Below are 14,339 nucleotides of genomic sequence, written 5' to 3'. Positions count from 1 at the left end.
CAGTTTGTTTTTGCTGTTTCTAGTTCAGTTTTTGAGAATTCCCCTCATTTCCTATCTCTGTGGCTCCAACTGCTTTAGCAGGTGTCACTAGGAAATAGGCCTGAACGGTATATCGTTTTTGGATCGAAATCGCGATCCCGGAAATGCCGATTCCGGGATCGCCATGGCAATGATATTCACCCCCCTCTACAGCCCGTCCAGCGGTCCCCACTGCCGCTCTGTGCAGCGGCAGTTTGCGGTGGCTCATTGCGTACACTTCTCCCACAACTTCCGCCCACTGTGCAGCCAATCAGTGGAGCGGGCGGCAGGCTCCGCTCCGCCCGCAGGCTCTCACTCTCCTTCTCCCAACATTAGCTGGGCGGGCGGCAGACTCCGCCCACATGGCTGTCAATCACTGAGTGCTATGAGTGGCAGACTCTGCCCACCCCAGCCCACAGGCTCTCACACTCCATCCCGGCAGCTCAATATTCCCTGCATCTCCACATCAATCATAAGCTGGGCAGGTGGCAGGCTGAGTCTGCTGCTGACAATCACTTATTTGTACTGGGTGATTTGTGTCACTTTTTTTTAAGTGGTATGATGAGCAGCAGGCTCTCACTTGGCAACTCCCTCCTCCCAGTGCTTCAACATCATTTGCTGTGTGGGCGGCAGACTCCACCCGCATGTGTCAATCAAACTATGTAACATGGCCAGCAGACTCCACCCACACTCCTGTCAGTCAAGTTTTGTATGCCTCTGCCACGCTGCACTGTGTGTAAGCGTGATAATGATGATGACTGCTGTGGTGTGACCGACTGTGTGGTGATCATTCTGCATTCTGCAAAGCTGAAGTGGGGGGCCTGGGGGCACTGTTGAATTTGAAAATCGTGAATCGAATCGAAATCGCAATTTCTGACAGAAATCGTGCAATTCAATCTGTTCCTAAAATCGTTCAGGCCTACTAGGAAATATAGTGACAGCAAGTGATCCCTCTTTACCAGCATTAAACAAAAAAATGTTGTTGTCTGCGGTGAACAGCTTTACCCCAGGCAATATCCAGGCATCAGATATTGTTAACATTTTTTAAAGGAAAATCATAATTGTACACACTTTACCACCTATAAACATTTGTCTAAGTTAAGCTTTAATGAAACATCACCTAGCTCTTAAAACCACTTTAGCCCCAGCTACTATACATCTACATCCTCAGTGACTTCATCCAAGCCACAAGGATGTAGATGTAGCTGTAGGCTCTTCAGCCACATAAAGTTTTACTTTCCGTGGCTGCTAAAAGATTAACCTTTTAAGGACCTCAGGCTTACACCCCCCTCCCGCCCCCAGTGACCAGGCTATTTTTTACGATTCAGTGCTCTGCAGCTTTAAAAGCTCGCTGCAGAGCCATACATCTTAGCACACAAATGAACACAACACCCCCCCCCCCCACCCCATTATAGAAGATCTTTCTGCTGGGGTGGGCTGTGATCGCTGCTGCAGGCTTCTTTTTTTTTTTTTCATAAACTTATTTTATTTTAACTAAATCTATTTTGTATTTATTTTTTCCCACCCTCCCTCTGACAGCCAGTCCTAGCGATCCTCTCTCATAGGCATCAACCTATGAGAGGGGATCGCGTTTGGAGCCTCCCCAGGGGACAGCCGAGTAACACAGCTGTTCCCATTAGAGGCCACCTTAAGAATATACATCAGGGTAAGCTAAGATTTTACAATGGGAAAATATTGATTGAATAATTTATAAAAGAATATTATAAAATTAAGTATTTTTCTCATTTAGATATATGTAGTAAAGTTCCCCTTTAATTTCAGCTTGGAGACTAGTTCCTCTGACACATACTGGATCTTTGCCTGTATTAGACTTCTACAATGAAAACCTGTTTTAGGAGCTTCATATATGAGGCTTCACATGAACATACAATATAGTTGTTTAAAAAAGACGATTTTAGTATAGTTGGAAAGTATTTTTATTTACAACTCTTCTGTACACTTGGGACAGTAGACATTCTGTTTGCAAAACATGAGCCAGCAAGACTAGGCTGGCCAGGAATCTATTTCACGATGGACGTCATCTGTAATCCCTTTGCTCCCTTGCTTCGTAACTAATATGGTCTTGTTTCACTATTTACTCAATATGTTCTTGTCCAGTAAGACAGCGATAACAGTTCAGCTACTGGTCACTGGATAACACCACACAAAACAAGAAATGTACAAAGATCCTTTCAGATTGTGGTTACAGTAAGCATAACAAACACATTATTTCCTCTGGCTCTGTCCTTTCCTTTTCTCCAGCCCCCCTCCCTCTATAGTCACCAGCTGTGAGGCCTAGGTTTCTATTGCAGTTGTAATAATCTGCTTGAACTTCATAAAATCAAACTACTGTTTCCAATGCCAGTGTGAGGGCCAGAATCCCTTAAGGCTTTCCAGGGGACAAATCCCTGGGTATGTCAACCGTTCCAATGAAACCATATGCTAGCAAAGTTGGAGCAGTTCTGTGTCCTCTTCAATGCTTCTTCTGTGTCTCTTGTTAAGAGCGTATAGTGTTGTTGAAAGCTGCTATGCATGGTTGCTCCCTGATCTCTCTGTGTATCCCTTACATCGTTATATAATTAAATGGAGGGAAGAAAGATAAATGCCTGTCAAGTGCAACCTCACACAACTCCAGTTGTTTAGATCCAGGAGTAGGCAAAAATAAGATTGAAAAATACCCTCGAGCAGCTGCGACCAATTTCACTTCCAAAAGAAATATTACTCACTGACCCACAAGGAGGTCAAACCTATTCCCTGGATCAAAGTATTTCCACATAAACCGTTATTATAACTGTGGATATTGTTAATTCTAAGAAGTGTATACAGTCCTTTCAAAAAATGGTATTGATTTTGCCAGTACTACCTCAAGTATGGGGCATTCCACAGCTTCTGTAGTTAAACAACGAGCCATTAATCCTTGATACTGTTTGAATCCCATAAAAGGGCAGGTAAGCCAGTATCCACTGATGTAATCCACATACAAGACAGAGTAATGTAACTCAACTTTATTCCATGCAGAGCAGTACCCTTATTTTATGAACATCTAAGCCCACACATTTTACGTGTTTAGATTTATCAGTTGCTAAAAAATGCAGTGAGAACAGTGCTATGTGTGGTGTGCTTGCTGCAATATTGATACATCTATTATATAAGCACATCCTTAATGGGTGGACACTGTCTTAAAGAGGCACTGTAGTGACACTAAAGGCCCATACACACGTCGGATTTTAGCGAACGACCCGTCGTTTGAACGTTCCGTCGTTCAGACGTTTTCGCGTCAAATTCGACGTGTGTACAGACTATCGTTTGGGTGATAAGACTGGTTACCAACGATCCGCCGGGCGGATCGCTGGTAACCAGTCTTATCACCCGAACGATAGTCTGTACACACGTCGGATTTGACGCGAAAACGTCCGAACGACGGAACGTTCAAACGACGGGTCGTTCGCTAAAATCCGACGTGTGTATGGGCCTATAGAATGTAATACATTATTTAGGATACCCAATTTTATGGTAATTTTCCCCTACCTAAACTCACCCAATGCTCACCTGCCTCCACAGCCACCCATTCCACTGCATCCTTATATCTGCACAATCCTCCACCATGAAGGGACCAGGCAGCTGCAGTAGTGTCATGTCCCATCCCCTGAAGATGACTGAGACACTACTAGAATTTTGGTTACCTGGAGGAGTCTACATGAAAGGTTTGGAGTGAGTGGTGCCCATCTTAGTGTTAGAGAGGTCCCTAAAAAACTACAGCTATTACCCACTTTAGCCCTCCAGTGCAGCATTTTTCAGTAGAATTTTATGGTCTTAAAATAGGATTCTGCACTTAGAATGAACTCCCTTCCCCTGAGATGCATTATTTATTAAACTCTTCAAAGTTACTGAGAAAAATCAAAATGCGTTCATGTGTTATGCCGAAAGCCTCCCAATTTTCCATACATATGATGGCAAATTCATATTACTTAGCAATGCAAATCTCGCATCTTTTTCTGATCCGGTTGCTCTCCTCAGCACATGGTTCGGAGACTGGAGAAAATGTTTCCAAAAATGTGTCTGGTGTAAGGACAGACATAAAAATCATGCAGGGGGGTACCTGAGATAATTATTATAAAAGCATACAATTTTTAGGCATCATTGACTGGAAGATAGACCCAAGTAAAAAGTTATGGGTAATAGCTGAAGAGATGGTTAACCTAGATGTAGTCTTTCATAGATCCCAGAAAACATACTCCGTTTATTTAAATCAACCACACACCCTATCATCAAACCAAGACTAAAAGTCCTCGGATTTTCTAATAAAGAAGCAGAAAAATACCGGAATTTCTCTGTTAACCACACTAAAGACAATAGAGAATTCCCCCAGCAGGACACAGCTCATGGTTTATAATTCAGGGCCTAAGTCCAGGCACCTGCATTTTGGAAGTGTTGGGCAATACAGGACTGGGGATTCCTAGCCTTTTAGATAGTGGTACGGTAGCTTTTTGACGCCCTGGGGGAGAACGCAGATGATAAATTACTGTATCTTAATAAATGTAATAAGAACAAAAAAAAATCTCAATCCATTCAATCTGAATTGAACCTCTTTGAAAAATGAATATATCTTAAAACAAGACCTCCTAGCATATTATCCTGGCAGTATGACTTAATTTGCAGCACATGTGTAGAAAATTCACCACCTTGGCGTAGCAAATGGAAATTGGAGTTGGGCTTTGAACTGGAGGAGTGGGATCAAATAAATCAAGATAAATAGAAATTTCCAAATAAAAATATATGCAATTACTACAATATAAAGTGTTTTCCTGACTGCATTTAACACCTAAGAATGGCTAAAATCGCCAAATCCGATATAGAGAAGTGCTGGAGAGGTGAGAATGGAAGGGGGACTGCACGCCATATGTGGTGAAGCTGCCAAGGAGGCACAAAATTGAGAGTTTCTAGCAGAGAGAAACCCAGCACACTCCCTTACTCTGTCAGGAGCAATTGTTGGCTCACTAGAAAAGGGACATAATAATAATATTGAACAACTAAAAGGGTTAGGCACACTGATCACACAAAGTATGATTGCTAAAAATTGGAAGAGTGTGAAGTCTTCGACACTGGGAGAATTAATAGAGAGATGTTTTCAGTTTTGTGAAGAGAATGGGATGGAGGATGAACCAGCTGAAAACCAATTGGCAAACTATAGTATTCTGGCACAATTAAAAAAAAGGTGGTTTGATGAACTGGAAGTAACCAGGTAGAAGGAGGAAAGTGGAAGGATAAATGAGTAGATAAGAAGTTGTCTGGCAAACAGAAATGAAGGATGAGATGAATGAATGATGTTATGAGTGAAAGGGGGGGTCTTAATTTTTGATTTGTTTTATCTTATTTTTTTCTTTTTCTGCTTGTGTTCTTCATATTTATTTTGTATGGTATTTTGTATGGTCAGAGGTTTATGCAAATGTATTATTAAAAGAAACTTCTTATGATAGACAGACAATTGGTATTGTTTAAAAGAAAATAAATATAGCATCCATCATGTCCTGCTCACTTCAGGTTCCCTTTAAAAATAAGTTGGCTTTATTTTATTATGATTGGAGTGAGCCAAGCACAGCAATTACTGCTCTTAAAGAGACCCTGAACACAGAAAATAAACGGAATTTGAACATACCTTGGGCTTCCTCCAGCCCCCGAAGCCAACGAGTTCCCTCGGCCTCCTCTGGGTCCCCACCATGGTCCCACTAGCGGCTCCGGTAGCCTGGGGATTTCGGCTGAGGTTGCACATGCATGGCCCTCCGTGCACCCGGCCCTTCACCGCGCCGGTTGCCTGAAGTGTCCTGTGCATGCGCGGTTCTTAAACGACTGAATGTGGAAGGCACTTACGGTGACAGCCACTTGATCATACCAGGTGCATGGACATGCACATGCCCGGCTTCAGCCAAAGTTGCTGAGTTAATGGAGTTGGCAGCGAGACCACATAGGGGACCCAGAGGACCCCGAGGGACCTCACGGGCTACAGTTAGCTGAAGGAAGCCCCAGGTAAGTCCAGATTCCATTTATTTTCTGTGTTCAGGGTCCCTTTAAAGGTGTGTGTGTGTTTGGAGGTTGAGTCACTTCCTGGGCCCGAAAAAACATGCGCCACGTTGGACTTTCTTGTTTTCATTCAATATTTTGTATGAAGCTTGTGCTGAGATAAGAAGACTAAAGCTCAACACACACCATACAATCTTGGTTGTACAGATCTACCAAATCTATGTAGTATAAGGGCCAACACATTGAAAATACCTTGAATGATTGATTGGATAAGCTCTTATACTACATGAAAGTGGTAAGATTGAACAACCAAGATTGTATGGTGTGTGTTGAGCCTAAGACCCATCTTGATGTATACTTTCAGTAGTGTCTATATTTATTGTTGCATAGCATGTGTCTCTTATATTTCATATTGTTATACTTTCTTGATTTGCTGTGAGGATGTCCTGGTTTAACACATTATCATGTCCAGCAAATTAGAGCCTACAAATCTATCAGCTGATCAAACTGATCACATGCTTCTCCATGAGTTCTCCTAAGTAGGGCCATCCCTAGACACCATGGCAAGTTTTTGTTCTTAATCCTGGTGTAAGCATGAGATTGTGAATTAAGGGCAAGGAGTAACATGGATTTAAATCAGAATTTTCTTTGCAGGTCAAATAAGTGAATGTTTCAGGAATTCTGAGGGGTTGTTTTTTCATCTAATATTCTTAGATTATATTTGTCCATTTTCAGCCTTGCAAATTCAGTCTCCAGTACAATTAAAGTAAAATGCATCCCACTGAATTTAAATCTCAACTCTTCAGAGTTCTTAAAATTTGTTGTGATCTTTCGTTACTGCTTCTGCTAAAATATTTACCTTCCTCCCAGCTTCTTTCATTCTTTCTTCCATTTTGTTAATATTGTCTTCCATTAAGTCATGGCGGCATGTCATAGTAACGTCTGTGAGCATATCTGTTATTTATTGTAAAGAAAGGGGAATCTCTGGACTGCTCGCCATGTGAGTATGGAGCCTCTCCTATCTCCTAGTACCACCTGTCATCTTGGAAAAGGGAGCTCTTCCCAGCTGGCATTCCTTTCAGGGGATTCGGAGGTGTTGTTGCACTTGCTTGCTCATTTCCTCTCCCCTTTTCCTGTGCACAGCACAGTGGTTATTATTGGAATACTGCTGATTTTATAGGGCTCATGCTCCTTCTCTCAATACTGCACATGTCCACTAGAAAGGTAGGCACATTGGGTCATCTGCAGGAGCAGTTTGTGTAGTAAGTTGTTACTGTGGGAGAGCGGTCATGTTTTTAGAACTACTAACTAACAGTGGACTATAAAAATATTTTTCTGGCGGCGGTAGTGTAGAGTATAGTGGGGAACTCCAGCGCCAAGGAGGTGAGTCTGTGTGCACTGCTTTTATTCTTCCCCTCTTTGCTCTGTATTAGTGCAGGGAGGAGAGAGAATGCCGAGGGGGATGGGCGGTGAGAGTAAGAGGGGAAACTACATCAGGATTGGCTTCATGTGGTGGGAGCCAAGATGGCCGCTGCCAAGAACAGGATTTTCTTTATATTACCATATAAAATTAACTGAAGTCAAAACGTGGACAGTGCAATACATGTGTTATAACTAGAGCAAGTCATTATCTACTTACGTGTTTTATTTTCCTGACATAGTATGGCTAATAGTTTCTCTTTAATGCATTGAAATGCTGTGTACAGTATGTTGAATTTTGATTATTACCCTTCCATTCATTTTTCAGCCTGCAAATATTCTGTTAGATGAGCATGGGCATGTGAGGATATCAGATCTGGGACTTGCATGTGACTTTTCCAAGAAGAAGCCCCATGCGAGCGTGTGAGTATCATTCTCTGATTGTAAATGTCTTATCAGAGGGACATCTCTACTGTCTTTTCTTTTTTTTACAACAGCCATTGAAATATAGTCCTATATGCATGAAACTGCTTTAAACAGAATTGCGTGCATAAAATCCACACGACGAGTAGAGCAGAATGCAATACATTACATGCAATGCAGTACAGTATTTTTTGCATGTAATTGAGTGGCTGGATGGTGTAATGGTTAAGGGCTCTGCCTCTGATACAGGCGACCTGGGTTCAAATCTCGGCTCTGCCTGTTCAGTAAGCCAGCACATATTCAGTAGGAGACCTTGGGCAAGTCTCCCTTACACTACGACTGCCAATAGAGCGCGTCCCAGTGGCTGCAGCTCTGGCGCTTTGAGTCCGCCAGGAGAAAAGCGCAATATAAATGTTCTGTGTTTGTAATTCTGCACAAAACAGAATCAAAATCTTGCACAGTATAAATTGTGTAGTGCATAATACATTTTAGAGTTTACATTTCATAAGTCCTAGTTGGTAATTTAGGATTAAAGCTATTGATTGAACGATGAAGATGTCAGGTTATATGTGAACAGCTTATATGAGCTGTATATAAATATACCCTTATTTACTATTGTTTCAAATATTTACTAACGGGAACCCGAGGTGAGAGGGATATGAAGGCTGCCATATTTATTTCCTTGTAAACAAAGCCAGTTGCCTGGAACCCCTGTTGGTCTTCTGCCATAAGTAGTGTCTGAGTCAAAACCCTGGAACAAGCATACGGCTAATCCAGTAAAACCTGAGTCAGAGTCCCTGATCTGCTGCATGCCTATTCAGGGTCTATGGCTAAAAGTATTAGAGACACAGGGTCAAGAGGATAGCCAGGCAACTGGAATTGTTTAAAAGGATATAAATATGGCAGCCTCCATATGCCTCTCACCTCGGGTATCCTTTAAGCTTCAGGCTGTTGTCTGTGATTACTCTTCAGTGGATTCACATAGTAAGTATCACTCTCCAGATTACTTGCTTATAACAAAACTGGTTTACTCCACATGGGTGCTGAGGTTCTGCATGTGAGGGAAGGATGGTAGCTGCACCTAAATGTCTTTAGTGAGGAGCTCACCATCAATGAAATCAACTAAGCGTGTACAATAACATTGCTAATAAATATTTGCACACACAAAAAATAGAGCTAAGACGGCAATTTATCAGGTAGAGATCTTACGGTATTTGATTTATGACTCTTCACATCCCGATCCAGCAAAATTTGAAACTTCAGTTTTCGGAGGACTTGCTGTGAAGAAATATTCTTCTTGGAATGTCCCACTTCCTTTTTTGTATCAGCACAGGCAATGGAGAGCTTTCAGACCACAACCAGAACCCCGGTAGACTATTCTGTTTAAATAGCTGGAAGCAGCCTGACATTCTAGTAGTTCTAGGTGAGATAAGAGTAAATAGAAGGCATACGTAATGGAGCGGACCCGAACATGGCTGCACCCGCTGTCATTTGTGCCCTACTGATTCATGTGTACCCAGTTATAGGTAAATCTTTCTGCGGGAGGTACAATGCACAATGACTGTACGTGAAGCTTTCCAAGCTCTTTAATGCGCCCACCTGAATTTCACTTAATTTTCATGTAAATTAAAATTACCATCCCCTGCCGTTAATCAAAATATGTTTCTTATTTGACTTGTAAATTAGATAATAAGCACACTAAAATACAGCTGCAAAAGCTGGTTATGACCCATTTATCTGAACTCAGCACTGTTTATTAGCATTTATGTAATAATTTGAGGACACACTTTCGCTGGTAGCGGCCTTTTGTTCTTGAAAAGTTTTGAAAGCACATAGTTCCTTACTCGCTGCTTAATCTGTGCTGCATAAATTACAAAAAAGCATAATAATACTGTGAATTCTTTTTGAGATTAAATATAGGCTTAGTTCAAGGCGCTATAAATGAATATAAGATTGCAAAGCCAGGTTCAACCAGTATTTAAGGCAGGTAATTGTTCTCAGAAAATATGAGATAGGCTGTAGAATTACTGCCTAATTACTGTGAGATAAAGGAATTAAAACACTGTTAAGGAATCTAGCTCTTATAGAGAAGCCACTATGACAATCACCGCTACCTTTAAATAGTACTAATAATTATGAGTCATCACATGTGACTCATTGCTTAATCTCTACATGTGAAAGGGTAGGATTTCTTGTACACTCTCAGTACTGTTAAATTTGAAGAACACTGCTACAGACTCTCACAAATCTGCAATTGTTGCCACAAAGTAGGATTCTCTTTATCAATAACTTTACAATAAAATACAGAACAGGTAGCAGAAGAAGCCATTTGAAAAATACATTATAAGGTAAGCACACGATCCAGCACTTAGCTAGACTCACAAAAAGATAGTCCCCACCTTCTGCACTTCCATGTGGCAGTGAAAACTAATGTAATCTTTCTTTTTAATGAAACTATCTTTGGAGAAAGAGAAACAAAAGCAGTCCATTTCAGGTCAGAGCAGTACAATCCAAGGCATTTAGCCAACATTGTTGGCTCTGCTTTGTGAGTCACTCCGGGGGGGCGGAGCTCGCGATGCCATTCACTATACTGAATGGGATCACGGGCGCAGTGGCCCCGAAATGCAGGCAACCATGCGCTGCGATTCAGTAGTGAATCGCAGCGCATGTATGGAAACTGCAGACAGCGCAGTCTATGCACTGTCTGCTGTCCCTGCAATTGCGTTTCCATAAGCATGGCTGAAAGCAGGCTGTATGGAAACGAGCCCTGAGGAAGAGAACACACTTGCGGGGCTGTTTTCCCCTGCAATTCCTGGGCCTCCATTGGCTTTTGGGATTGCGTTTTTAGCAATGTTACACAAGTAATTTATATCACTCTCTTAACAAAAACTGAGTTATGGTAGCCACTAATAATCCAATCTTTTTCATTTAATACTACCAAATCTATGTAGTAGAAGGGCAAATTGAATGAATATACTGAATAGGTGCTTGGCTTACTGAACAGGCAGAGACGAGATTCGATCCCTGGTCTCCTGTGTCAGAGGCAGAGCCTTTAACCATTACTCCATCCAGCCATGAGAGATCTGTCAGCTGCCCATACACCACAGGCGGATTCCCAATCAATTTCATGCCAAAATCGATCCGGAATCGACCTTGTGATGCCGCATTCACCGCCCCGACGCTGTCCACTAATGAACCCCCCCCCCCCACGTGCCCATTGTGAAGTATACATTACATTACCTGTCCGCAGCCTGCGCTTGTCCCCTCGCTGGATTCCGGAATTCCTCCTATGCATGCGCCCCCTACCTGGTTTCCTAGTAAGGGTGCGCATGTCTGACATCACACGGGGCGAGTGTGTATGGATGGTGTTTTTTTCATTAAGGCCCGGTTCACATTAGCGGTCGCCGTCCGGAATCGCCGTGCCGGAGCCGGACCGCATGCAGAACGGACGGAACGGACGCACGACATAGCAATGAAAGCCTATGCGTCCGTTCACATGCGTCCGTTTCGTCCGGACCGGATCCGGACTCCGGCATAAGACCCAACATGCGCTATTTTTTGGTCCGGCTCCTCCGGCAGCCGTATCCGGAGCGGAGCCGGACTGCACCATCCGGCCAATACAAACCAATGAGAACCGGAGAGCGCACAACACACTGGCTAAAAATCCGGATGTTTTACCCCACTTCCTATGCGTATTGTAGCGGCGATTTTGGATGGGGACACATGGGCAAAGCATTTTGGAGTGGAGCAGCAGTGACTTTAAACGTGCTGGAGATGTTGGCAGTATGTCGGAGGTGGAGGTGAGTGCTAAACAGCGGAGGGCCTGATTCCACAGGTCCACCTTCTGCTGACCTCCCAGACCCCAACATTTTTATTCGGTTTCTACTATCTTTTGCCAAACGGATCCAGATCGCATCCTGATGAACACCTGATGCAACCTGACCGGATCCGGATCGGATCCGGATCAGAACCGTACGGTTCCGATCCGGATCCGGTCCGGATCCGGTCAGGTCATCCGGTCCGTTTGGCAGGGAACCGCAAGTGTGAACCGGCCCTTATTTATTTATTTTACTGTAGAAGCTCCCTGGTGATCAGATGCCCATTTGATGGCTGCTTTGTGCAACACACAATTAATTTGCTATAGGCTGCACTCTTTCAGTCCGTGCAATATAATGTTGCCATCTGAGCAGTAGAATAGCCCACAGTATCTGTAGTATGTTGCTTCTGATCATGTGATCTTAATTTCAAGATTTTTAGTCACTAAAGACTTATTTCAAACGAAAAAGGCAATGTTCGAGCACTTAATTACTAAGCTAGTAGGCAAGTTAAAACTGTGCCTGGGGATAAACTAAGTATTTTAAGAAATAAAAAAGGAGTAATGTGAGTGCCACATATGGTATTTATGTTAAAAAAGAAATTAAGTTTTTCGTTTTACATTTCATCACCAATTTAAAGTGAACCCGAGGTGAAAATAAACTGAGGAAACAAACAATTGTATTTATCCTTGAACACCTTAAAATGACATTTCTTTTTCTTTTAGATATCCCATGGCTTAATTGTATAGTTAAACATTTACAAAGTAGATTGAATGTGTTCTTATATCCACTCAATGGCAAAAAAGAGAAATGGCCTGCTTATTAATATATTTGCACTTTACATCCACATGTTAATCTCGTAATGCCATATGTTGCCTTGGATAAACTTTAAGAGTAGTGGAATATCTGTGTGTGTATGTGTGGTGGTGGTGGTGGTGGTGTGGGGGGGGGGGGGGGGGGGCATAGGTTTGATTAGCATGCCAGTCAGCAATTTGGGGAGCATTTTTTACGTTGTGTTTCTTCACAATACTTGCAGTTATGATGGAGCCTTCAGTCTGAGCTAAAGTACATTTATTGTATTATACAGATCTTTCCGTAATAGAGATATATTGATCTTACCACAGCATGTTGTTGTGGATTTCCTGCAGCAAGTTAATCAAGGTTTCTTTTCCAAATTGAAGATGTATTTGGTTAAAACATCACATAGTGGAGTAGAAACTTTTGTAGGTTTGTATTGTATTTCATTTTCCTGCCTCTTTTCTTCCGTGCACAATCAGATCACACGATTATGTCTATCCCACAACCAGCACTTCCTTCATAGAATATAAGTACGATTACAATGGATCTTTAACAGAACATAAGCCAGAGAAAATCAAACACCTCTGGCTACCTGGCCCCTTTTTTCAGCTCTTTGGCTGTCACAGATGTTGCCCAAATCGTCTGTCTGCCTTAATTACCCGTAGAATTTATCAAAAGCTTGCATACTGCATATTTGTCTTGTGGTCATGAAATAATTAACGTCATTACAGTAATATTGAGTTCTTTCTACATTTGGTTGGGCTGTATATGTCCATTTGACCTTGTTGATTGAGCAGGTTGATCACGCAGAGGATAATAAGAAGTGAGTGAAACGGTATGTGTCTTGCATTGCAGAGGGACACACGGGTACATGGCTCCAGAAGTGCTGCAGAAGGGCACGGCATATGACAGCAGTGCAGACTGGTTTTCTCTAGGATGTATGCTCTTCAAGCTATTGAGAGGGTAAGAATCCTACTTCATTTGAGTCTTTTATGTTGACTAACCTTTCCTTTTTACATCACACAGAATTCTGCTCAGTATTCTTGCTTATCACGTATGGTGGAGTGGATTATTTTGGTGTCCAAGTAAAGTCCTGTGAATCCTAGTAAAGCTCCGGACTTCTGGTATCATTCTCTGGTTCATCAGAAAATGCCATACAAACAGCAGAACTGAAGTACAACCAGTACAGTTTTACTTTACTGAAGTTGTAGCTCTGAGAATAATATATTTGTTATAAGGCTGCATAGGTAAATTTACTGAGGCTGGAGAACATAATCCAATAAACCTAATGTGAATTTTCAAAGTAGAGTCTTCTATTAAAGCAACCAGAGCGTCAGAGCGTTTTTTTTTGTTTTTTTTTAAATATGGATCTCCCGGCAAAGGAGGTTCATATTGGAGTGTGCCATTAGGGGTACGGGGATTGGTGGAAGCATCATTAGTTACCTACTGGTGCTGCTCCTCTGGCCACTGGCTTGTATGGCAAACACCATCTGGAGCTGGATGTTTCACATACACGCACCCCCCCCCCAAAGCCTGCAAGGAGATGCAGTCCATGTATGCGAGTACAGGACTGGCCCACATATTTGCGAACATCCCTCAACCCTTGGTGCTCAGGTTGGTTTAACTAAGTTATAAAAATTGCAGCCCTCACCTGGCTCATATGAGAATTTAGTATGGTTTGCTGACTGGTTAGTGAAATATTGATTGTGCTGGTTATCTATAATTAATCCAGGACAGTCTAGCTTTATTTAACTAAGTACTGACTATGGTAACATTCCTGTGACTGCAACGGCTGTAGGCCCATAACCTCTCATTTACTGATCTTTCAGAAACTTACATGGCTTTGAT

General features: G+C 42.3%; 1 protein-coding gene across 5 annotated transcripts in view; it reads left to right on the top strand.

Moving 5' to 3' along the window:
- Positions 1-14,339, top strand: part of GRK3 (G protein-coupled receptor kinase 3) — a 377,292-nt gene that overhangs the window by 312,096 nt on the left and 50,857 nt on the right. For all 5 annotated transcript variants that reach the window (XM_068239010.1, XM_068239034.1, XM_068239019.1 and 2 more), the window contains exons 12-13: positions 7,784-7,878; positions 13,347-13,454. In XM_068239010.1, coding sequence (XP_068095111.1) covers positions 7,784-7,878; positions 13,347-13,454 — 203 coding nt within the window. The remainder of the gene's footprint in view (positions 1-7,783; positions 7,879-13,346; positions 13,455-14,339) is intronic.

Source organism: Hyperolius riggenbachi, chromosome 1 (genome assembly GCF_040937935.1).
Source record: "Hyperolius riggenbachi isolate aHypRig1 chromosome 1, aHypRig1.pri, whole genome shotgun sequence".
Taxonomy (NCBI): Eukaryota; Metazoa; Chordata; class Amphibia; order Anura; family Hyperoliidae; genus Hyperolius; species Hyperolius riggenbachi.
Note: the sequence above shows the minus strand (reverse complement) of the source record. Positions and strands in the feature narration are given on the sequence as shown.